The 27,118-nt window shown below is 31.7% G+C and overlaps 1 protein-coding gene across 5 annotated transcripts in view; it reads right to left on the reverse strand.

Moving 5' to 3' along the window:
* RELCH (RAB11 binding and LisH domain, coiled-coil and HEAT repeat containing) overlaps window positions 1-27,118 on the reverse strand; it is a 131,791-nt gene that overhangs the window by 78,114 nt on the left and 26,559 nt on the right. For 2 of the 5 annotated variants that reach the window (XR_005212164.1, XM_037805633.1), the window contains exons 3-12: window positions 20,277-20,348; window positions 20,110-20,165; window positions 19,890-20,003; window positions 15,281-15,484; window positions 15,084-15,175; window positions 14,090-14,380; window positions 12,622-12,697; window positions 11,486-11,581; window positions 11,313-11,336; window positions 1,581-1,693 (exon numbers count right to left, since the gene is read on the reverse strand). Coding sequence is in view for 4 of the 5 variants with exons in the window: in XM_037805633.1 (XP_037661561.1) it covers window positions 1,581-1,693; window positions 11,313-11,336; window positions 11,486-11,581; window positions 12,622-12,697; window positions 14,090-14,380; window positions 15,084-15,175; window positions 15,281-15,484; window positions 19,890-20,003; window positions 20,110-20,165; window positions 20,277-20,348 (1,138 nt within the window). In the remaining variant the exon portion in view is untranslated. The remainder of the gene's footprint in view (window positions 1-1,580; window positions 1,694-11,312; window positions 11,337-11,485; window positions 11,582-12,621; window positions 12,698-14,089; window positions 14,381-15,083; window positions 15,176-15,280; window positions 15,485-19,889; window positions 20,004-20,109; window positions 20,166-20,276; window positions 20,349-27,118) is intronic. The other 3 variants (XM_037805635.1, XM_037805634.1, XM_037805636.1) reach the window with 2 other exon arrangements.

Genomic DNA, 27,118 nt, shown 5'->3' on the forward strand with positions numbered 1-27,118 from the left:
ATTTCTATTCTTTACAACTTGCTTATAGGACTTTACAAAAGAAAACCACATATTCTAGGATGAAGTATACCACTTGCCCATCTCCCCCTATTTCTCATTACTGGAAATAATGATTTCTGAATGGATGAAGAGAGGTGGACACGGATGGGGAAGTGAATGGGGATAGAAATAATTGGCTGCCCTGGAGAACAGTAATGGTTGTCTCACCTAGTGGCAGACAGGCGGAGTGGTGGTACCTTCTTTTGAACCAATTAAAACATATATTCTCAAAGTAAAAATGACATGAGTCTTAGATTGGGCTTCTTAATCCAGCTTAATTTGTATTAAAGCAATAGAAAAATTTCTCATTTGTGACTGTTATCCTTGTTTTTCACCAATGTTTAGTTTTATATCTTTTATATGTCTTGAAAGTAAATTTAAAGTTGGGAGAGGAAATATCAAGAAATGCTGACCCATCACAACTTTAAACCAGAAATCCACCCTCTCAAAAAACAAGGTTTAAAATTTCTCTTGCTTTCTTTGGGAACATTTCATTATAAAGTAAACCTTAAGAGGTATCTCAGAACCTAACAAGGTTTTATTGCTTGCCTTTACAGGTCTTAGTACTCATTAAAAACAGCACTGAGAATTTATGTAAACAGATGAAGTCAGGCTTCTCTAAAAATCTATTTCCCTGAAGGAGGCTATGGTCCTTCCTAACTTGGAAACATTAGAATGCCTAAGGGCTCATAGATATACCCCAAATTTCTGTGATGTGATCTACCTATGGTTTATTGCATATGGTGGGAATAGGAAGAGTTGTCTTCTACCCAATATATAATTTGTCTCTACAATCCATTTGGCCCCTATTAAGAGATCTTCCTCATTTTACTGAGGATTTGGACATACCCTAGTCATTAAGTATTGGGAGCCTTTTTCTACCAGAAGTGAAAAAACTGTATTAATAGATGACCACCTTTTCAAAATCAAAATAAATATCCTGGAATTTTCAGAAAAGAATAAGATAATATTTATATATTTTAAAGGAAGTTCACTAAAATTTAATATATTTTACTGTAAATTATTTCCTCAAAAATATAATTCAGATAATATCCTTCGCTAAGTATATGTATCTAGTAGCCTTGAGGAACTGTTAACATTATGCAAGAAAAGGTGTAGAATTCCTTTTCAAAAATTTAAACAATAAAAGTTGTCAGGAAATACGGTAGGTGATAAGAACTCTGATCTTAGTAGGATTTGCACATATTTTTATATTTTTGTCTTGGGTTTTACTTATTACCCATAAGTTAAATTCCTCAGAGTGAGTTCCCCTATTATCTGCTTGTTTTTGTAGTAAATTATAGGTCACCTTAAATAAGAGAATGGGGAGGGAAGCATTCTTGATGATAACACTGTAGTCTCAAATGTAGAATTTGAAACTATCAAGGAGTGACACCATGATGGTGGAAAAGTACAATGCCACTAAAATTATTGGGAAAGAAAGAAGGCATTTTTATATTAAAATGATAATCCTGATGCCAAGTTCATAAAATTAGTAAGTCAATGCTGTATTAATTTCCTAGTGAAGTACTCATACCCACCTTTGCTCATCATCTGGCCTCTTGATCAAATTGAAAAGTATGTGGAGAAGCTGATCTCTCTCTTTAGGCTCAGGATGTAGGCATGCTGTACACAATATGAGGGGAATCAACTCCTAAAGAAATATGAGGATGGAAAAATTCAAAGTAAAAATACATTGCAGAATATTCTTTTCCCCCCAGAGTATTCTTTAATGGAAATTTAAAGTGAAATAAACCTAAACATTAAAAAGAGCAAATTTAAATTTTGTAAGGTTGATAATTCAAGAAAAAAACATCAAAAACACTAAATATATATTTAAGTGTTGGTTGTGTGGAAGGTGCAGATAACACTGTAATAGTTACCTTAGATTCAACTAACCTTGATTTTTTAATCCAGTACATTCCAAGGGTCCACTAGCTTTTATACTAAGTAACATTCCATCATGTGACAAGCTGATATAGCAATTTTAATTTTGAAAGTGTTTTAAAAGCAAAACTTGCAGAAGTTCATTATATTTTAAAACTTAAAAGATAACAGAAAATAAAGACAACTCTTCTCATTTCTACAAAGACAACACATCTACCTTTCCAAAGATTAGCTATAATCTATTTTGGACCCTTGGCACCTAGCCCATTGGTTAATTAAAAGGAGACCATTTCCATGGTGTTGCATGCTCTCAGTACTATTACAGTGTCAGCAGAAATGTTTTATGTTGAAATGAAAATTTTTTAACAATATCTTGTTTGGTGCACATTCAACATGAAGAGGCAATTCAAAATTTTGAAGGAAAAACTAATAGTTAAGTTTTATTTCCTCTTCCAAAGAAATATTTGAAAGTTAAGGTCTTCTCATTTTAATTAAACTAAAATAAAATTTTTAATACAAAAATATATTTAAAAGATATTAATGTTTTTCATTTTGGAATGGATTTTCAAATCTAATGACAAGAAAGTTCCAAAAGTGATAAAAATTTTTCAGAGAGAAACCCTCTTCTATAAACACTATCTTGCAAATAATTTAAAGAAATCACTATGACATAGTAAGGAAAGAATGACTACCCTCATGTCTCTTTTCCATCTATATCCCAACCCACCAAAAAGTGCTAGGAGATTTCAAATAGGATTGATCACTATGTAATAACAGATGATGCCCTGAAAAAAAGCAAGAATGAAAAGTGTACACTGTAAGAGAAATACATTCCCTTTTGAAAGATGGTCCCCTAAAAACAGATAGGGTTTCTAGAGGAAGCTGAAACTGAAGCCTAAAGGCATGGCTAGACACCACTTCCCAGAATTTCTAAAGTCTTTATATGCTATTTTAAAATTATAATTGCCTGATATAAATCTTAAATTTGAAGCTACGAAGATGTATATAAGAGCTCAGAAAACATCAATGAAAGTAAAAATGAATTAAAATATTTATTCTGTCATTTTCAGTTATCCTATTTGGACTCTTCATTACATTAGTGAGTAATTGAAAAGCAAAAGAAATAAAGAACAATTAGGAAAATAATTTCGTACTGTGAATGGGAAACAGAGTATACATATGGATCCTATATTGTTAAGTAATGTTTTCACCCTAGTCTTAATATGAGGATTGATGGAGTAATCCTGATTTTGTTGGGGAAAAAAACACAGCATTTTACAAAATATTTAAAATTCTATCTGGTTTGGATATTTAACATTATTAGGGCAGGAGATTACTGCTACCAATGACTATTCCAAACCTCAGTGGATTCTATTAGGCTGCGAAGGACTGATGATACTAAGGAGAGGACTAAACATTGTATCACCATGGCATCCCATTGAAAGTAGAACCTTAAGGATGGAAAGCAGTTATTCTAAGAGGCATTAACAGGAGAAATATTAACAAGAGAAAACATCCAGTTCTTGAAATCCAAGAAAGGCCCTAAAAATTTTACTTGAACTTTCCCCTCATGTCAGGTCTCTGTCTTGAAAGCTTTTTTGCTTCCTCCCAATCTCCCTTTCTGCTTTGTCATTGTCTCTTGGCATCTACTTCTTATGTTATTTTTTCCCTTTCTCATTCTATTCTATTACTGTTAAAAGAAAAAGTTCTGAAATGAAGGTTAAGATGTTTGCTATTAGTGCAAATATATTTTAGCTTCTTTCTCTCAAAAGCAAGCATAACAAAATGACTGTGTTGCTTTTTGCCTTTCATGTGTTTTTTTCTTTTCTTTTTTTAATCTAAGGAAAGTCACAAATTTCTCTGATCTTCAATTTCTTCAACTGAACTACTGTCATTTTTTTTCTTCTGAGATCAAGGATGGAATCAAAAATCTTTCTCAATACAGTGCTCCTAGCAGCCATTATCAATCAACAAGAGGAAAACTATTGTTAGTCCTCATCCTCTTTACTCTGTAATTCTGTGAATTTAGGACATTTGAAGAAAAATATTTTTCACTTTTCTTAATTATGGTTGGTAATAATTTATATTTCCACTCACTTTTATTTCTTGTTGACAAAACTAACAACATTTGAAAGTCATTGCCAGTAACTTCATTTATACTCCATGCCAAGGAGAACTGGGTACATCCTGGCACATTAACAACTATGATAGTAGCAACTCAGAGTGTAAAGAACCTCCACCTCCAGATGGCTTCCCCTCTTATAGCAGCATAGAGCTGCAAAGGTGGCTAGAAGTGTTGGTAAAAAAAAATATATATATATATATATGTATATATATATATATATATATAAAATAAAAAAAGAAAAACAAAAAAGTAGAAAGAGTGGTCTGTAAGGAAAACTAGAAGGATTTTAGTTGCTAAGTTGGAACTGTCCCAAAATATCCTAATTTCTCTAACATTATTTATTCATAATTTCTATCTGTATCACTCTTGAAACTGAATTCTTGTACACATACATCTGCTGTGTAATATAGTTACTTATTTACTATGAATTCATCTCTTTCAAGCCTCTGAAGTACTAATACATCTGCACCAGAGTTTACTAATTTCTGTATTTACCATTTTCACACTATTCATAAAGTTATTGATTTGAATCAATATTCTCCCTTTGGCATCAGCTCTCCAAACTGAAGAAGTCTAGTCTTTAAAAGATTTCCTCTAATTCTGAATTCAACATCTTAAAAATGGTAGCTAAATTTCCTTCAGAAGACAAGGTGATTGTGTTTTAAAAATGATTTGGCAAGATTAAATATAAAAGAAATGTATTGTAAAACAGATAAATTTTAGGAATTGACTCTAAGAGCTCCAGGATTTTCAACATGAAAAAAAAATCCTTGTATCAGATTTTATGTCTAATGTCAATAATCAAATAATTAGAAATAAATAACCTTATGGCTTTGGCAGTATTTCCAAAAGGTAGATTGTTTCCCTCATATAAAAAACTGATGAGTCCATATTTCAAGACAATAAGAATCTTTATTTTAAAACATGCATTAGGGCATGAACAGAAATTAATAAATGCACATTGAGGTAAATTATAAAACTGTTTACCTTCCAATCTTTAGAGAGGAAATTAGTACAATATTGTAGGAAATATTCCAACACTTTATTACCACACTAGAAAATATATTTCCAAGGCTTTCAGAATTCATTAACCTAAGAGGTGTAAAGTAGCAACTGGCACCTTACTGAAGTCAATACTTTTTACTTTAATTTATTTGATTTTCTAATTGTAACAACAAAGCTAAGTTTTGCTATTTAAACTTACCACAACCCCTTAAATCCTATGTTATCTATGTAATTTTGTACAAAATTAAATGGAAAAGGTTTCTAGCATTTAAGTTTGCTTTTCATTTTTAAAAGTAAACCAAAATAACTTCTAGTGATAGTAAAAAAATCTCTTTAGAGCTAGTAAATCTCTCTGGAGGTTTTTACATTTTATTAAAATTTTTACTTAGCTTTCTTACTCTTATAACAAACTTCTGAAATATCCCCTAGGTACAGTCTGTTTTTTCCAAGATTTTATCATTTGAGGATTTTAAATCTTGATGAAAAATTACCTAAGAATATAATTTAGTGTGTATTTGTATTACAGAAACAGAAAAAAAAAAAAAAAATCTAAAATAGTGAGAGCTATTAGATGTTAAGAGGAGAGAAATGAAGTTGGAAATAAGACCAGGCAAATATTTTTAACATGGAACATTGGTAAGATTACGGCTTCAAGATTTGAAAGGATTCAAAAAGAAAAGGAAGCATTAGATTTTGATCAGATGCCAAGAAAAAGCCAAAGTGTGAGTACTTCAGGTCAAGAATCAAAATTCTACACAATCCTAGAAAGGCGATTAATTGGACTAAATAATTTCAATAAATTATAGTTCATGGCTTGCTCTCATTTTGCCACTGAAATTATTTCCTATAACTCAAATCTCTTAAAAATCTTAAATGTTCCATCTCATCTTTTGCCTAGGAATTAAACAATAATAAATTATAATTTAAACTCAAGCATTGACAAGTTTCTTATATTTACTTTACATAATGTAAATATATAATTTACTACAATGTAATTTTTGGCTAATCCAAAACTAAAATCCTCATATTGTTACTGTTCTTCACTTAACTAACTCTGAAAAAAAAATTCAGTAAAATTCTTTAATAGTTGAGACCAATATCATAAGAGAATACAGCTGATTAAACTTCATTTGATTTGCATATTATATAAGAAACATTTCACTTATTAATATGTATGTTTGGGGGGAATCTACACACCATAAGAACATCCTTAATTCAGCTGGAAATGGTATTCTTTAAATCAAGAATGCTTTGAAAATGGTATCATTTTATATATATTAAATATACATTATATGAAATATATAAATTACACCTTTAAAAAAATCAATACAATGCTTTAAAATAATCCAAAGGAAAGCAAATACATATGCTGAAACAACTGGGAAGGTTTAGGAATGACTGGGGGAGGAAGAATAAAAAGTAAAATAAAAAGAAGAAAAAATTCATACTGAAACAGCTAAAATATTCTTGTAGATATCAAATATAATGTGACAATTAGAACTTTGATAAGCCAAGGAACAAATGTGCAAAATTTAATACATAGCAAATTACATGCAGAGGAATTCTTTGGCTGAGGCAGCCTGTAATTAGGCAGTAATTAAGTTGATAAGGGAGGTGCTAAACTTGAAGATGAATCCTATAATGCCTTGATAGGATAAGCAGAACAGAACAATGAAAAACTAAGTTCCAAGTATGAGAATAATAAGATGAAAATGTTTGAGAAGTGTTTATGTAACAGTTGTGTTCAGGATAAAATGGAAAGGGAATAGACTAGGTAAGGAGAGTCAGTGAAGGTTGGCTGTTACAAGAAAGGCATGAGAACGTGGGGCCTGGAATAGGGAAACATTATAAAGTTATCTAGTTTGTAGGTCACAAACTCAAATGTCTAGGGAATCAAGAAGGTAACATAACCATGAAAAATTGTAAAATAAAGGGTAAAAGGAAAACAATAATGCGACCATGATTATAAACAGAACACTAGCCCCTTCAATGTCTAGCGGCAGTAAGATATGGGGGCAACTGCGGCTAACTGGAAACCCATGTCTCATCTAAAGGGGACAGAACTACTGGCTCCAACTGAAAGAAACATTTGGAAATGCAAGCCCAGTACTTCTGGATTTATGACTTTTCAAGAAAAGTCAGAAATTTTGTATTTTTAGGTAAGATAATTCAATTTTTTAAGTTTAGTAACTAGCTCATGATAGTATCATTGAGTGGGCCAAATAAAATGTTATCAATGAGCTGCAGTAGGTCTGTGGACAGACAAGAGTGCAATCTTTGATTTACATCACCAGCTGGCACTTTGCCAGAATGCTAATATTAATGGTTAAAGGGAAAGAGAGAGAGAGAGAGAGAAAGAGAGAAAGAAAGAAAGAAAGAAAGAAAGAAGAAATAACTAAAATAAAATAAAGAAAAAGAAAGAAAGAACATTACGATAACACACAAGGAGAAAACAAGATTACTCACCTCTGGAAAAGTTCTATACTTCAAGGGCTGCTAAAATATCTATTCTTAGAATTATTAATATCTACAATTCCCAGGGATCAACCTTCAAGAAACCTAATAGAAGTACTTAAGTGATTTTAAATCTCTGATACTGCTGAATAACATAAGATTCACTCAAAAAACAAAAATAAACCGAAAAACCCACTACCTGGGTAAGGAAGATGGATCTAGTTTATGTATTTTCTCATAGAGTTATAACCATCATATAATAATTATTACATTATTATGCAATAATAACAACCCCATAAATAAATAGCCTTATCAATAAAAATAAAAAACACTTTGGAGAAACTATTTTCCATGAAGCAAACATAAACAGCAATGTAAAAGAGGAAAGTTAAGTTTCTCAGAAGAGGGGTTAGGTCTTTAAAGGTACTAACTACTTTAGAAAACTTTTAGGGAATTGCTTCTCTCCTTTGCTTCTCTCCCCCAAGTGACAATCCAGTGGTTTTCAGTTCATTCACAGAGTTGTGCAACCATCACCACAACCTAATTTTAGAACATTTTCCACATCCCAAAAAGAAACCCGACACTCATTAGCTAGCCATTCTCTTTTTCCATTCTTCCCACCTCATTCCAACCCCTGGTTTCTCCTTTGCTTTTCCATCTTAGCTAGCCAATAGCATATATATCCTTGGCATAGAAGGAAAATGAAAGTTAAGTTTTGATGTATTAGTTTAAAATGATTTTAGAAATAATTTTTTATGAAATATTATTTTTAAAGTATAGAACTTCCCCTTCAAATTCATTTAAAATAGACTGTGAAAAATCAACTTTTTAAAGTTCATATTTACTATATTCATAGATCATGATAAAAATATCCCATAATTTGACTCTAAAGATTCAACTTTCCTCCATCAACTCATTAAAGTGAATTACTATATAAGCCATGTATAGAAAATTAGTCAATAATTTTATTTTTTACTCCAAAAATGAATAGGCAAGGAGGCCTTTTAAAATACTAGCTGGTAAAAGGACACTAGCATTATTTCAGATATTTTAAGATGCAAATTTTTTCTCACTTTTTAACATCTCTGAAATTGGGATACCATTTCATAATTGGAATTCCTTTTCTATGTTAAAGATATTTAATTGTTACAATTAACTGCATCTTGGAATTGAAATATGAAATGTGGAATTTAGAAAATGTCATAAGTATACTTTTGCTGTGACCTGCAGGCTGAGAGAGGTGGTTATTTTCTCTTGTTAAACGAAAATAAAACAAATAATGCTGGAATCTATATTCATTTTGCTTTCCAAATTTTTTAGAAAAATTTATTAGACAATTTTTGTCACACTTCAAACCACTCCTTTAAAATCAGTGGGTGATAAAACAGTGGGCCATGAATAGCATTTATTTCTTTTTTATTGTTTATTAAGAGAATTTTCTTTCTGTTTCAAAATATTTATAAAATTGTGTTTGATATTGCTTATCTTCTATTTTAACTTTTTGGATGAAGTAAAGGTAAGACTCAATTTGTAAAACTTTTATTTTAATTATATAAATGTAAGTATATACCAGCGTATTACGTATTTACTGAGGATGGGTAAATAAAATTTGAAAAACACTAATTTAAAAGACCAGATATTATGCAGACTTAAAAATCAGTAAAGTTCTTTATATACTGATATCCAAAGATATATAAAATATAATGTCACACGAAAAAAAGCAAAGTGAAGAAAAGTGCATAAAATATGGTGTCATTTGTGTAAATGATGGAAAAAGATCATATATTTGTGTTTGTTTACACATGCACAAAACATATCTGATAGAATATACTAGAAGCTAGTAAAATTGATTGTATGGGGGACGGTGGCTCAGGGACAGAGAGGAAGAAGAGTTTTCATTGTATTTCTTTTTATATCTTAAAAATTTTAAGCCATATGAATGTATTACTTAGTCAAAACCTTAAAGGCAAACTGTTTCTAATGCTTTATTTAATCAGCTAGGAAATTACTATGATCAATGAATTTACTGAAGAACATTTTTATTATATTTACACACCAACATAAAGGTTTATACTGAGATGAGATTATATAAAACTTACATAAGAAAACCAAAATATTAATCCTTCAATCACAAAAGTTTTTTAAAAATATAGATTTTAAGGACCAGGATGAAATAGTAAATAAATATTAAATAATTAATATTAAATATCAAAGGATGCAATCCCCTTTATGTCCAGGAATTGGTTTCCAATCAAACCAAGATATACTTCATCATTTATCAATGTAATTTTGAGGGAATACTACTTTGGGACACTATAAATGGTAGTTTTTCTGATAAAATAGAAAAAGGTAAAAAATGATTCACTAAACAAAGATAAATGATCAGTTCTTCACGAAATTTTAAGTATATAAAGAATTTTTTCAAATATAAGAAATTTAAAATCAGCCAGAAAAGTCAACAGCATACCACAAACTAAATATATATGTGTATGAATATATATATATTTATATATATACTTATCTAATTACTGATGATGCAATTTTATAAATTTTTTCATGCAGTATAATCAGATTTCAGTTGTAGTCTTTTATGATAATATGGAAAATTAAAATGAAAGCGCTAAAACTGCATCTCATGATAATTAAATTTCTGTGATATTTTAAAGATTATATTAAGGAAACATAGTAAAAGGGCTGCAAACATTAATGCATTACATGGATTATGTTACAAGCTGAGAAAGGAAAAGAAGCTCAAACACCATTCTGCCAGGCAGAACTGCAAAACAATATGAAATTAGACACTGATCCCTCAAGACATAGAAAATTTTCCACATTTATTGATATCTTACACCTCTTTTTAAATAATTAGGTAAAATAAAATAATTGGTAAGAAAACAGTCTTTATCTTTTTTTTTAAATTAAAAATACCTAAAGAAAAAAAAAATACCTAAAGAAATAAAATTTCCAACAGCTCTATCTATGTTTGCTTGGGGAATCAGTACAAATTTCTTATGCTAAACAGATAATTAAAGATAAGCTTTAAATGGAATTTGCCAATGCATTATGTACCTATCATACTGTAGGTCCCCTGATAATTATAATTGAAGTAAGTGGTAAATATTAATAAAATAACAGTGGAAACTCATATGATATATTCTAAAATGTTCTTAAACCATTTGTCATAAAAAATTTTGTGAATTGGAAATTTATCTCATATATTGAATAATTCAAATAAATTTATCTTGTTTTGCAAACAAATCATCCACTCATCTAAAGGAGATTACAGATAACTTGTCATTAATCTATTATAGGCTAAATATAACAATTAAGATGACTTCCTATAGTATTTATGGCTTATAACATAAGCTATGTGTACTAAAAATATTTGCACCTGCATTTTGGATATTTAAAGCATCTTTCAACAAGTTAACTATTAAAACAATGTACTTTTAGAGTTGTTTTAGTCAATATTGTAACTATACTACCATTTTAATATAAGTATAACTTATTGCCAAACAAATCCAATAAAACTAACATTCATAATAGGAAACTGCAAGTATTTAAGAAAAGGGTAACATTATTAGTCCCTGTTAATTTTCAGTCCAATGAGTGTCCATTTCTGTAGACATATTGAGCAGATCATATCAAGAGCAAAGATAAACTAGTTAACTGGTAATGTCAAATATGGACAGTGTTCCTGGCACATAAATGGACCTACAGTAATAGTTAGTGCTGCAGAAGCTAATAATGCTTTAAGCAAAACTTGAAAAACATGAATACCATGCAGTTTTACTGAACTCACCTGACAGAGGTGTAAAACCATTCTCTAGGAGCAGAGATGCATGCACAAAAGTAAGAATATGATTGCAAGTAATAGACTTTAACAAAATAAAAATATAACACTAAACTTCAAAATGACAAAAAATGGACAACATGATGAGAACTGAGGCATGAAAATATTTTTACATGTCTCACCTCTCTCTTTGCTAGCAGCACATTAGGAACGATGTGTGGCAAGCAGCGTCCCAGCATTAACATAACGCTTTTTTCGCTGTCTGCAATCCGAGACACCTAGAAACCATGGGGTTAATAAATGATAGTGGAGAATGTCATTGCATGAGAGCACTTAAAGTTCATGCTTTAGGAACCACCCCTTCCACCTCTGCTCCAAACATACGTTCCAAAATTACAACAAAAATAATAGTAATAATAACAATGGTAACTGCGTCCCCAAATGGATAAACATGTCTGTGGCCAGAAATGGATTAAAAACACAAGTAAACAAGCAAGGGTGAAGCCAGGGAGGCCTGGTAGGCTCCAGTTATGGGAATAAATTGGGATAGCTCAGACTGGGGCACCCTCAATGGGGGTTTCTTTTGTCCTAGAAGAGGTGCCTAGAAAGCTTCAACTAATGCCAGAGCTAATAGTTTAATAAAGCTGCATCTAGGGGTAGCCCAAGGAAGCAGACCCATCTTGCAATGAGCATTACTAGAACTGCATCCAAGTCATCCTCTTAACTTTTTGATATTGTCAATGACACTGTGGGACAGAGCCCATAAGCGACTAAGTGGAATAAACCAGAAAACAGCTAGAAAGGGAGGAATAAGTACAAAGGGAGAGGAAAAACAATTGTTAAAAAAAAAAACTCTCTCAGAATGAGCCTGCAACTACAATTACAAAACACTTGAGGAAAACTGATCTGAGAAAAACAACTAACGAACTCAGCAACTCGAAGACAATAATTTCCAATGAAATGAAATAATAGAACAATCTAAAAATAACTAAAATATAAAGTGCACACTTAAATTAGTTTTCTGAATTATACCAAAGAGAGGCATGTACCATATTTCAGAAGATATAACAAATTAAAAATACAGATTGCAAAAGATCACTGTAATATTAATAAACAAAGCTTTATTCTAAAGAACCTAAATAATCAACTACCTTTCTTAAAGTTTAAAATTTTAGGCACAACTTCTTAGAACATTACTTTAAATAATAGATTTGTATTTGAAATAAAAGCTAATCACAGCTGCTTCTGAATGAGATACTAAAGAGAAAAACATCAGAACATTTTAAGAGAACAGCAACAGTAATCTGGTAAAATTTACCTCTGAGCCTAGACGACTATCTGCTGACATTCGACAAAAAGAGAGTAGGGCTTGGTGGAAAGCAGGAGACAATTTCCTAGAAGAAAACATTGGATGAAAAAGAGAGGATATCAAAGAGTTACCACTGACATTTAAGGAGAAAGTAAGTTACATGCTACAATTCCCATTCCTGCATTACCCTATCCCCCCAAATGTTAACCCGATTTCTCAGCCACCAATGAATTGAATGATACTTCACTTGAAAATCATATAGTGGGAAAAAAAACTGCTTTTTAGAGGAAGTTTTTTGGGGGGTTGGGGGTGGGGGCAGGCTCTAGCCTGCAGTCCAACTCTCATCAGCACATGCATGATAGCAAACTCCCCAAAGCTGGGGAAAGAAACAGCAGAAAGCAGAAGGCAGAGCCATCCTCAGAGCCCAGAGTCCTAGGAGTCAAATATTCAGGTCTTCAGGTAGGGTACCCCAAGGATATGACCTCAGTAACGGGGTTGTATTAGCCCTACCCCAAAGGCTGCCCTGGCCCCACCTAACAGACCTTAAAGGTAAATCTCAACAGGATTAAACTGGAGAAAGCTTATTTTTTGCAATTGAAACTATTAACCAATTTATGTTTAATAAAAAAAAAAAGATTAAAGCACCATGTAAATTTCTAACACATTATTCTCTAAGTAGTAATATTCATAAATTATGACTATGAGTAGTATTTTACTTGCTTAACCTACAAAGAGACTAACATAATAGCTTATTTAGTATACCAGATACTAGTACATGCAAAGTGTGATTATATGATTATAGAATTCTTAGAATTAGAGTGGTATGCCAAAGATTGAGTCTGTTTGCTAATTTACGTTCCTCCTCTCATATTGTCTCAGTGGAGACATATTTCATTTAAGTGCCCAACCAGAAACTTCAAGTCACCTTGATCCTTCCCTTTCTTTTAACTCCAAATCCACCAATCTTTTAGTCACCTTGATCCTTCCCTTTCTTTTAACTCCAAATCCACCAATCTTTTACCCTCTAAATATTTTATGAATCTGTGCACTTTCTCCATTCCCACTGCCAATGCTCCAATATAGGACAGGCCTCAATCATTTCTTACTTGGATTCTTCCAATAGATATGCCATCAGTCTTCCTTTCCCCAGTCTTGCTACCCTCCAGTCACCTCTACTCCAAAGACTTTTTCTAAAATTTCATGTTAATTGAAGAATACAGAAGAGGTAAGAGGCACTGGGTAAAAGAGTTTACAGCACATAGAAACATATATATTACTTACAGGTTTAAGTACTTCGCTAAGGGGTAGAATCTAAGTGGTTGACTGTTTATTCCTCTTTGATGTAATTTAATGTAGTAACTACTTTGTGACATATGTTTCTGACATGTACTTTACTATGTATAAGGTTCACACCAAATGGAAAAAATTCACTCATATGATTTGCGAAAGCAGTTCAAAACATGGGATACATACTAACCTATTGGGTTTATCAAAATGGACTGTGGTTTTACTTGATGGAGAAGATGACAATCCTTCTCTTTCTCTCTTGGGGAAGGAATTTGGAAAATTCTCTTTAGGAATAGTGGAATCAACTTCATCTGATATTGAAAGATGAAAATCCTTGCTTTTTCCCGTGTCTGAACTATTTACAGCTGAATTCTGACCACTGTCTTCAGAGTCTTTGTGGGGAGATTGATCCAAAGAAGGCTGAAGAGAATCACAAACTACTGGGATGGCAAAGTGTTCATTTTTGAGGAAGCTGATTTCACTGTAAAAAGAAAGAAATTACCAAAAAAAAAAACACCTGCATTTTTTAATACTTTGGTAACAGCATAAATCTCTTAATGGTTTTAATGCTTTAAAAGAGTAATACATTAATAAAAAATATTTTGGCAAATTATTAATCTTCTCTTTGCAACATACACTGTTGCTTCATGTACTTAAAAATGTCGCTAGAAATTCTCAACAATGAATCATAAAAATGACTTTACGAACTCTGCTCTGAATTAGTGGTAACTACTTCCCATACTAAAATCCTAACATTAAAAAAAATCAAATTCTAGCACTTAACTTTCTTTTCTTCATTTGCAAAATGGGGATGATTCCTTCTAACTCCCAGAATTATTATAAGTATATTAAAGAAACAATATATGGGGAAAAAGTAAACACTGATGTGAAGGAGTTATTTTATTGATACTGATACAACGTAGGGAGAGTCAAAGGTATCTTATTCCTTAGTTCCCTTGACATAATTGATTATAAGACCTCCACCAATTGACTTAATAACTTTTTTGGGGAAAAAAAAACTATATGATATTAAACATATAAATCAATTTCAAGAATTTCACTTTCAGAAATATTAATATGTGAAAAAAATTGCATTACAATTGAAGTGCTGTCTTGTGTATTTAATCTGCCAATTTCTTTAAAAACTTTAAGAGGTTCTTTAGAAATGATAATCAAGTACTTGCCTTTCAAGTCCTCTGATTTGCTCCATCAAAGACCATTTTTCACTATTCAATAAACTAATTTTATCTTCTAATTTCTCTACTAGCAAGGAGTTCTAAAATCAAAACAGGAGAAAAACAGAAACTCAAGATCTCACAGTATGCTTTTATATAGTTTAAGGAAACTTTGTGAACTTGATTAGTTAATTGATATTTCTCACCTCTTTAGGCTGAGGAGTTTCAAGAGTTGGAGGAAGGCTGCCTGAAATGGGTGTAAGAGCCTCTAATTCATCTTCTTCTACTCCACTGGCCACATCCACAAGGTCTTTCCCAGTTATTTGATGATTTCCAAAATCTCGGTAGAGTTGCAGTAAGTCTGGAGGTTTTGGAATATTTAATCCTACATCATCCCATAATTCAAAATCCTAAAATATAAAAAATAATAATGTAAAAAAAAATCTATGAGACAATTTTATCCTGTATTTTTTAGATTCATTTTATTCCTTTTTGCTAATATCTTGGAAACCCAACATAATCATAATTCTATTGTAATGTCAAAGTATGTATATGTTCCAAGTAAGTAAATGTCATTCTTAAACTTATTTAATATCTTCCACTGTCCAATATTCTTGTAAGTTGCAGGTCCACCTAGTTTCCTGACATTCTAGGTAAAAGGTCTAACTCTTAGACGTAAAGATGTTGCACATACAATCTTATTTTTCTAATCTTTCAGAAATGTAAATTCTTAACTCTAAGCTTGTAAATCAAGCTTAAATGTTTGCATTGTCATAAAACATGTATAGATTAGAAAAATCTTAGTTCATCATTGTACCTACTATTTATAGGTTATAAATGAACTCAGTGAGGGTATCGATTTTGTTCTTTCTTTATTATTCCAACTTACATACACTTAGTATAGTCTTTATTGGGTAAGAAAGCAATTTAATCAGCTTGGCTTCCTGAGGTACCTGTTTGATTCTAAACTGTATTATCAAGAATGCTTCTGGCTATTTTTTGAAGCCAAATAGGTGCTCTTTGATTTGTTGTGTGTGAAACATTCTCTTGAGTTGAATCTAATACAATTTTAGCATTAAAGCACAAAAAGGTGTGCCACCTTAAGAATTCTATAGACATAGATTAAAAAAAATTTTTTTTTTATTAAATTCAGTTTTATTGAAATACATTCACACACCATACAATCATCCATGGTATACAATCCACTGTCCACAGTATGATAACATAGTTATGCATTCATCACCACAATCTATCTCTGAACATTTTCCTTACATCAGAAAGAACCAGAACAAGAATAAAAAATAAAAGTGAAAAAAGAACACCCAGATCATCCCCACATCCCATTTGTCCTTTAGTTTTTATCCCCATTTTTCTACTCATTCATACACTAGATAAAGGGGGTGTGATCCACAAGGTCTTCACAATCACACTGTCATCCCTTGTAATCTACATTATTATATAATTGTCTTTAGGAGTCCAGACTGCTGGGTTGGAGTTTGGTAGTTTCCAGACATAGATTTTTATAAGAACTTTATGAAGCTTCAGAGTAACCAATCACAAGCAAATACATTTTCCTACCATTCTATCTTCCTCTGATCATTATTATTTAGTAATAATTTGATTTCTTATAATTTATTTATAAAACTCCCTTTAAGAGACTATGGCATATTCATTAGAATATTTTCAAATATGCTACTCTCAATCCTTTGAATGATGAAAAGTTATCATTGTGGATTAAATAGATAGGTATTAAAAGTGGGAGCTTCAGAGAAAATCACACCTAAGTATGAAATTCATATCTTTCCCCATTTACTGTTATAAACTGATTTGAGGCTTAAACTGTCATCTGTAAAGTGAGTATATTACCTACCTCTTAGGGTTTATGTAAGGATCAAATAAAATACTGTATATAAAGGGCTTAATACAGTGCTTGACAAACAATAAGAGCTAAACAAATAACAGCTTTTAAAAAAAATACTAAATGACTATTATGCATATTATTCAAATGTTCATTTTATAGTCATTACTCATCTATTATTTATTATATACTTATCCTGTGCTTAGCACCAGGAGTAAAATCTTGTCACCATTCAGGAGCTTTCATAGTTAAGAGTAGGGACTCAAAGAAATAGGTGGAATCTAAAGTATCTTTGGTACTATGATTGAAGTACTATCAAGAATTCAGAGAAATAAATCAATTTCCGTGTTGAGGTGGGGGAAAGGAAAGGTTTCTGAAAGGTCATGACCTGTGAACTCTTGGAAAAGAGAAAGATATTTACTAGGCACATGGCAATGAGAGGTTAGGGGAACTAAGCATTTCAGAGACAAAGAGCAGAATGTGTATTTGCCTGTTGTAGGATGAAGTATTTTATAAATGTTAATTATGTAAAATTGATTGTTAGTGGTGTACAAGTCTTCTATATTCTTACTGATTTTCTGTTTTTTTGTTCTATCAATTATCGAGAAAGGCGTGTTGAAATTTCTCCCTTTTAATTGTGAAAGACAGACCATTTACGTTTAATGTATTAATGTGGTTGGATTTAAATTTTCCATCTTGCTATAAGTTTTCTGAGTCCCATTTATTTTTAACTCTTTCCCTCTTTTTCCTGTCTTAGCATATCAATATTTTTCACATATTCAACATTTTTCCTATTCATTGTTTAGTTGACCATTTACAAAACATGTTTCACCTAAAATGTATCATTAGCATAGTTTAGTATATATTTATTTTAGCTGAATATTAGTTTAGTGTCTTATACATATTAAATGTAAGTAAAACCACCATTTGATTAAAATTACTAGATTTTTTTATTCCATTCAACTTTTGACAAATACATTACAATAACTGAGAGAGTAATTGAACAGTTAGCTCTTTTAGAGGACTTCTATTTTTACTAAAAGATCCACAGAATACTTTATGGACCAAAGGAATAATACTGTTGAAAATCATGGCCTCCGAATTTCTACGTAATAAACTCTTTGATATTTATTTTTCTAAGTTCCAAGATTCAAACCGATCCATTAGCTCCAAAAAGTCAAAATATGTCAAAGTTGGGTGATAACATGTTAAAACAAGTCATCACTTCTTTGTATAGAAGATTTTATAAAAAAAAAAAAAATGGGATTCAGGGAAATACACAAATTAAAACCTCACTCTTATTTAAAAGACTCTCTCTTAGTTACTACTATCTACTTATTTATTATCTTAATTATTATAGTGCTATAGGAAAGGTTTTTGAGAAGCATTTTAGACTTGCAAGTATAAGTTAATCTGTACCAGCAAGCAAATGTGTTATTGTCAAAAAGGTACATTTTATGAAAACATGCAAATATAACTGGATTATATAGTTACTGAGGAGTTGTAAAAAGTTACTTGAGGAGAATGAAGAGTTTTTATGTGGAAAAATACAAGGAAAAAAGAAAAGAAATCTATAAGCCAATAGAATACTAGCCTGGGTGATACCAGATACAGCCAAGAACCATACAAAAATTAGAAGATTAAGTGACAGTTCATAAATTCTCTATGTCCAGACTTGCCCTTCCATCTTCCACAAGCCCTTTTCTCCCACTCAGCTCCTAAAATGTCAAAAGTCACACACTCCAGGAAGATTCTGAAGATCCTTCCCTTTAGGATATGGGCAGCCAAAGAAGAAAGACCTAAAGATACTGAAACATGGGGGAGTCTACAAGGAAACAGCTTAGTTAGATCAACATACAGTGAAGTCCAGAATACATGAACTCTACCAGTGTTCCTTTATTGTTTTAATGTTCCATCTTAATTATGAGTGAACAACTAATGGTCCCCAAACAAGAAAAGTGTCAATTACGAAAGATAGATATCAATCAATAAAAGTAAAAATAAATAAACATTAAACAGATGGATTGAAAGATGAAGATGAAGAATTGCTCAGAACATAGAGGGGAAAATGGCAGGGAAAGGTTAAGAAAATTAAAAGGGCAATATAGAAGGTTTAAGTTAAAATAAAGAGTTCTAGAAAGAGCAAACAGAAAAAGAAAGAAAATTATCAGAGAAATAATTCAAAATAATCTTCTAGAATTGAGTGATGAGAATTATTCTAGATTAAAAGGATGTGAGTGCTCAGAAAAACAATGAAATAAGAACTACAACAAGGCACATCATCAGGAAATTCAAATGGCAATACAGAGAAGGGCACAAAAGCCTCTAGAATTGGAAAAAAAAAAAAACAAAACAAACACACACAAATATGGTCATACATATAGGAAAAGGAATGAGAATGGTATCTTCTATGCTATCCACTCTCAGGAATCCACTGGAAGACATGCTCCACTAAAATGGAAAATGAAGCAAGAAGGACCATGGTATAGAGACCAGGAGCTCCACCTCAAAAAGCAGGGAAAGGAATTCTGAGGATGATGGTAAAGAGTGTTCCCAGGAAGAGGCAATGCATCAAACACAGAGTAACATCGGGTCAGACTGTAGGTCAGAAGGGTCCAGAAGAGATTTTTTTCAAGACGAAAATGACAGAATATTGAATATGAATGAACTTAGTGAGAAAAGGCCTGCCAGCAGAATTCAGGGGTAAAATAGTGATAAGCACTTATAAAGCAAAATAAAACAAATGAAAAAAGAAAATAATTAATTTCAGGAAAAATATAATGTTCTGTAGGAAAGAAAAACTAATAGTACACTTAGTCATCTTAATGAAAACACTATTACTCTAATGCAAATTAGATAAAAGAGAAACTAGATTAAAGAGAAAGTACATAAATTATAAATTAAATGGGAAATACATCATTGTTTAAAAAAAAAAGCAAACCAAGGTAACTTGATACCTGATCATCATTTTCATCTGAAAAGGTTATTGATGTAAGCTTGTAGTTATTCTTCAATAAAAATTCATTGACTAAGAAGTTTAGAGCTCTCTTTTCAAGAGGTTTGATTGGCTCCTGGAGGCAAAATAAAAGAAAGATACCATATCATTAAGTTTTTCTCCTTCAGTACCTGTGCTACCACTTTATGTGGAAGTTACTTAAAGATCTGTCATTCACCCACCTGAATTTCAGGACTTGATTTGTAATTTTTTCGTTCCTGTAATGGAACTTCATTTTCTAAGGGAAGAAAATATAAATAATATTTTACTCTTTTACATTTGAAAATATCTCAGCTACTTCTACATTGTCAAAGAAGATAAGTCTCAAAAAAAGTTTTATGTACACCACCTGCAGCCTTTGTAAGGTTGGCTCGGAGGGCCTGAATGGTCTCCTTGGCTTTCCGTAGTTCAAACTCCAGGACTGGACAGGGATTTGGAATATACACACACCAAGAAAAGGGAAACAAAAATAAAAAAATAAAAAGCAAGGATGGGTATGAAAAAAAAATACAATTTGTATTGAAAACAGAAAGCATGCAATCTTCATGAAACTTGTGAACGCATGCAGCAGAGTTGATTTGCAAGCAAACTGGTGAATGTTTTCCATAGTTTTAATAGTGTTCAGGGGACTATTGATTAATTGTTCTAGCTGTCTGACAAGGAATAGCTCTATTTAAAAATAAAATCTATGGCACAGGTTAATTTAGGTAAATAAAAATATTATTAATCTGGGTGCTTCATTGTGCTTCACCCAGTCTGGGGAATAATATGCAATGAAATGTTTTCAAGTGACATAATTTTAGAGGAAAAGATAAAAATTAGATGAAGCCCAAGCAAAAACACTAAAAAAAAAAAAAAAAAAAAAAATCTTACAATTAAAAAAACATTATTTTTAACTGCTTTATCTAGAATAATGTTACAAATCAATAGAGATGTTAGTGAATAAATCCCTTCATGAATGAATATAGTTTAAATAGTTAACAAATTTTGGATGCCTTTAAATTTTTCTAGAAACAAACATATTATGTATGTTAAATACATACCTTAAAAAAAGGATCCAATGCTTTTATTTTAGGTTTCACTTAAATCCAAAGGGTAGAAATAGTTACCCTTTTAATTTTTAATTAAGATAAATATAAAGCAAATGATTGTATATATTTCTGTGTAGGTATGTAAGGTTACCAAGTAAAGGAAAATTTGAAAGTTTCTAATTTAATCTTCAAATAAGTTTTTTTATTTTTAGAGGTACTAATGAAACTCAGAGTTTTCTTCTATTACCACATAGTCCAATTATAGGATAAACACGAATACTGGGGAAACATATTAATAAGCTCTTTAAAGTGTTTAATCATGAGAATTTTCCTTAAAATGTTATCAATTTTGTGCAAATGCAAGCTGAAAAAAAATGCAAGCTCAGGCATGGGGTAAAAAGCCATTATCAGTGAAATAAAGCTCTGGGAAAACTATGTGATCTTTGTAACAACTGGGTATTAATCAATTATAGTAAATAATTCTGCATAAAAATCAGGATATTTAAGGTTTCATCTTAAAGATGTAATCTTTTCTTGACAGAAAAAATATGTTAAATGAGATGTTATCAGAAACAACAAAGCTATAAAAATACATGGAAAATTTAGGATTCACTCAGTTTGCATTTTTTTCATTAAAAACTTAAGATGTAACTGAATCACATCTAGTACATGAAGGCCACTTATTTTGATGCACAGAATTTAACTGCAGCAACATGGAAGCACAACTAAAAATCAGATGATATTGTATGATACTATTTCTTTTTGGGTAGTCAGCAGTGCTGATCTGCAAACATTTCTGTGCAACAAAGTTAAAACATTTCTCCTAAAACTCACACTTCTGTAAACTCAGAGTTTGTCTTCAAAATTAGACTGCACACATTCAGTGTGTAACCTAAGTACAGAATGGGTTGATAGAGCATGTTGGTTTACTTCTTTTTTAACTTCAAAACTGTAGGTAATTGATTTTGATTTAAGAATACTTAACTACACTTTAAGTAAATGGAATATACATATTTATGTTTTTCAATATCATTTACAATTTACTAAGACATTACAGAACAATTGCAGATCAGAAATGCCCTGCACCAGAATGATAGAAATATGGAAAAAAATGAATGAGGGGGAAAAAAAACTGGTTAAAACACAAACGGGGAAAAACTCAAATTCAATTGGTGAAAGTTTAGGTGACCAAAACAAAACACTTAATAATTAAGGCACAGAAAGCCAGAAAACCCATGTCAGACGGCAAGAATTTATATTTTTATGCACATCTAGAAATACATTGTCAAAGGTCATTAAAAGTTACCAATGCTTTGAAAAGATAATGCATATCAAAATGAATTCACTCTGCTGCATGTTTCTTATTATATAATATAGATTTTAAAGGACAAAGGCATATCTTTGAAGCTCTAGGACATCTTTAAGGCACAGTATGATCAAGTAATTGCAGTTACGTGATAGTTTCACAAGACAGATTCTGAACAGCACTACTACATTTACACATATTTGAATTTGTCTCTTTTTATTAAAAACATTTGATTAAAGCTCAAAATTAATTATCCTGTAAAGTGATACACTGCACAGAACAACCTCCAAGTATTTTTCAAATATTATAATTCTTCCTAAAAATGTTTGAGGATTTGTGAGTTTTTAAAACACACTGCAGGAACCAACCCTCAGCCTCCTCATTCCATTCACCCAACAGGGCTAAATGCAATTTTACTTAAATGAAAGTAATAACCACAAAGATGCAGGTGTTTACTAATATTACACATTACAATCTTATCCCCTAAAATTAATGATTAAGTCAGTTTAAGCCTCTCCAAATTGGCTGACTATTCTCCAACCAGGATTAGATAATACTGGTATTTCTACCAGAGACACTTGAGTGCTTAAAGACTGTGCTCTGATGACTTACTTGGGAGATGGTACAACTAAGTAGAGACGCCAAAGGTAAATAGTTAAAATTCAAAGCAGAAATAAAGTAATAGATCAATTCTTTGCTGCCACAATGCAATTTATCCCAATAATATCTTGAGATACTTTCCAGTCTTACTTCACTTCAGCATGAAATTCAAAAAGTTATTTTGGTAAGATCTTTTCCATAAAATTGATCTGAGTCCAGCATTTTTTCACTCCCATTCCCAATCACCATTGAAGAGTATGAATCAATAGGTCTGTGTCAAGCACTGTGCCATCAAAAAGTAGTCGTGAAACTGTCTTCTTTCAAGTCAGCGTTTTCTGGATATTTTTATGAATATCACACAAGGTGATTTCATTTCATAATAAAATATCATTTCCCCATCTTTCATACTTATTTAGTATTACAGGGACAGTTTTAGGGAAAGGAAAATAATCTCCTTTCTGTTCTCTGAAGTATACAAGTTAGCATAAAAATTCATACCAAAATAATAATGTTTAAAAACCGTGACACTACCATTCTCATGCCTACTAGGTTTAAAGAATTCTCCCTGCCAATTATAGACTTAAGAAATGTGTAGTACTGATAGGCATGACTTAGTAGTTAGTGATAAATCAAAGCAAGATGCAACCTCCATAGAATGTAGAGATTTCTTTTTCTTTATTCATCTTACTGGAAGAAAAGCATCCTCTTTCCCACAGTCATAAAAAATTTCCTCCCATTATCATTCCTTTTACTCAACCTTCTCTAGAGACGCCTCAATCCCTTATCCTCAAGGGTAGTGTTTCTCAGGGTGCCATCCTTGGCCCTTATCTCTTCTTTACTCTACATATTCTACATATGCTTTACTCTATATACTTCCCTGGCATGGTATTCAATCCTGAAATTTTATCTATCACAAGTATCCTGAAGACTCAGAAATCTTTCCCAAGATAAAGAGCTACTGAATTAATCCTGAACATGCCCACTTGAATGCTGCATAAGTTTTGAATTTGATCCTAACTAAATGAATTTCATCATCTTCCTCTAAAATCTGCTCCCTCTCTTCCTCCTATGGTGTTTCTCCATTAGTGGGACCACTAATCTACCTGGCTGCCTGAACAGGAAACCTAGAAATCACTCTTCACTTATCCTTTGCTTTAACCCTCATCAATTATGTCTAAGTTGTATTGAATCCAACCCTTTAATAATTCTCCAAATAACCATGCATCTCAATTGTCTCTGCAGTTGCCATGGCTCAGATCTTTATGATCACCCATAAATTAGAATAACATACCACAATATCAAAGTCCATGAAAAATCCTGCAGAAAACCATGATTTCCAAAATTATCTGACCATGAAATTCTCTTTTCTTGTTTTCACTTTTGCTTTCCCCCTATGAAACTAACATTGTCATGAAATATACTTTAGGAAATGTTGATCTAAAGTAAAGACAAAACCAACAAACAAAAATGTAATGAATCCATAGTCATTCTATTTTTAGCTTACATAAAATAACCTACCATAATGATATATATTTTTTCTCTCTAAGTGTATTTTAACTTCATGGGAAACAAATGAAGAAAAATCTATGTTCAAAATGCTAATTACCCTCTTTATAGTCTTGCTGGAGCATCTATCCTTTTTAAAATAATACAAAATCATAAAATAAGATTTAGGTAAGGTCCAAAATAAGAAAAACAAAAGAGTAGTGCTAATAGACAGGAACAGATAGATATGTACTGGGACAAATATGTAATAAGAAGAGAAACAGGCTTATTTAATCTGAGTAAAGCTGGATATACATACTGCCAAACCCATACCTAAGAGCTGAAAGCTACTGATGGCAGCTTCCTAAACAGTGGGGCAAGGGGCAGATGATCATCACAGGCAAAGTCTGAATGCCATTTTAGATTATATAAGCTTAATAAAGGCTCCATGTAACTATTTTGTTAATTGTTGCTCTCAGGACAGCATAATACCCTAGAATATGAAATAAGCACTCTGCAAATATTTGCTTGAATGAGTATTCCAATTCCTGATGCCATATGTAATAAATCTGAAACAGCCTTCTGATCTTACCAGCCTTCAGGAGTGTCTTTCCCTACAAATTAGAAAGCATAATTAACAGTATATATAGGAGTGAACTACAGAAGTAAGAGTCACAGGTGGAGATATGAGAACAAATAAAGCCAGGGACACTGATGTAAAAGATGGTCCATGGGAACTTGAGACAGTGATATAGGTGGTTCTAATGTGGCCTTCATCTTCCTGTATGATAGAACCATTTTTTAATTACAAATGTTACCTTTAGTCATATCTCAGGAATAAAAAAGTACAAAGACCCATTTATACATATTTTTTTTTTAAATTCAGTTTTATTGAGATATATTCACATACCATACAACCATTCATGGTGTACAATCAGCTGTTCACAGCACCATCATATAGTTGTGCATTCATCACCCCAATCTATTTTTTTTTTTTTGAATTCAATTATTTTTAATATAGATATAGATGGATTGATATAGAAATACACACACAGAGACACAAGTTTCCCAGCTCTGTCTGTTGACTGGGACTAGGAGCAACAACAAGCTAGTTGCAAGGAGCATGCTAGTCCCCAGATGTTGATTTCTAAATACCATTCTCCACTAAAAAGAACCAGAGTTCCATGGATATACATATTTTTAAAAGATAAAAATATTTGGTTCTATAGAGATGCCCTACTGTTTATTACTGTCCAAAGTAAATTACACTTTATCTGGTTTCTAATTAAACATATTTTTTAGCAAGGACTTATAACGTGCATGGATTTAAAGGTCTAGTGTACATACCTAGCAAAAGCATCTTTGTACATCAATACCAAAAGACCTCTGATTCATCAGCTTGCTCTTTTCTTCCTAAACAACACTAGACAACCATAACATATGTATATATGATGGAAGTGACTAATATTAAGAGGTGTTTTCTGCCATAAGTGAAGTTATAAAATTATCACATAGGTAAAGTTTAAAAATAATTAAGATTGTAGGAAAAAAATACAAAAATGGCAAAATTATGTGCTGGTGTAAGAAAATAGATTTTAAGGAAGAACTTCCCCAGAAAGATGAATTAACAAAAATAGCTGACTCAAAATGACAACACTCAACTGGATGCTAAAAAATGGTCAGAATTTCCTTTTTTGTTGCCCTCTCCCTTTCACTCCTGATTTCCTATCACTGACCAACAGGCTCTGGTCATGTCTTGCCTAACCAAATGGCAAACCTTTTCCAACTGGTTCCCTGTTGCTCCATCCCCTCCCATGAATCCATTCTTCACTCTATTGCCAAAGTTATCTTTCTAAAATACTAATCTTACCACTTATTCTCTTACTTAAAATTTTTGATGGCTCCTAAATACCTACAAACCACCTATAAGCATTGATTCAACATGATTCCAGTCTCTTTCCAGATTAATGTCTAGTCATTTGTTACTCTACAGTTGATACTTTCACCAAACTGTATCCTTCAAACATGCCAGGACCTTTTACAGGTCTGTGACTTTGGCCTCGTGGTTTCTACCAATTGGACTAACTCTCTCCTCTTCTCTCTATAAAAAAATTCCTATTCATCATCCATCAAGGCCCAGTTCAAATTTGTCCTTCTCCGTGATGCTATCCTACCCAAAATCAGTAAACTCCTATCGTAGTTATCAAAGCATGGGAACATGTTTCAGTTCAAATTCCTTAAGGGGAGAAACCTTATCTATATTTCTTTTTTGTTTACCTAGTGCCCAATATGTAACTAACACCCAGCCGATTCTCAAACTCCCTAAAATAAATTAAATGGTCATCCCAATATTTAGAATACAGATGTTCCTTGTTACCTTTAAGAAAACTTGAAAATTTAAGCAGTACATTGTATAATGTATCAATAATACTAGCTTTATTTAATAACATACAGAAAGTTCTTTACTAAAAAAAAGTCAGCTAGATTAAGCTCATTTTGGTTTGGTGTTTGCTACTAAAATCATGTTTAAATAAAAATTTACACCTCATATGAAAAAGAAAATAAAAAATGGAAAACATCTAAAATGAAAAGCTTTAAAAATTTCACATATTTTAAAGGAAAATGGCTAATAATAAAGATTGTTAACAGGATTAAATAAAATACTATGTACATAAGGCACCCAGCACACTGCCCGGCCCAGAACAGGTGTTTAATAAATATTTGTTCCTTTGGAAATTCCTTCCTCTTTAAGGAAAATCTGTTCAGAAG

Source organism: Choloepus didactylus, chromosome 16, assembly GCF_015220235.1.
Source record: "Choloepus didactylus isolate mChoDid1 chromosome 16, mChoDid1.pri, whole genome shotgun sequence".
NCBI classification, from domain to species: Eukaryota; Metazoa; Chordata; class Mammalia; order Pilosa; family Megalonychidae; genus Choloepus; species Choloepus didactylus.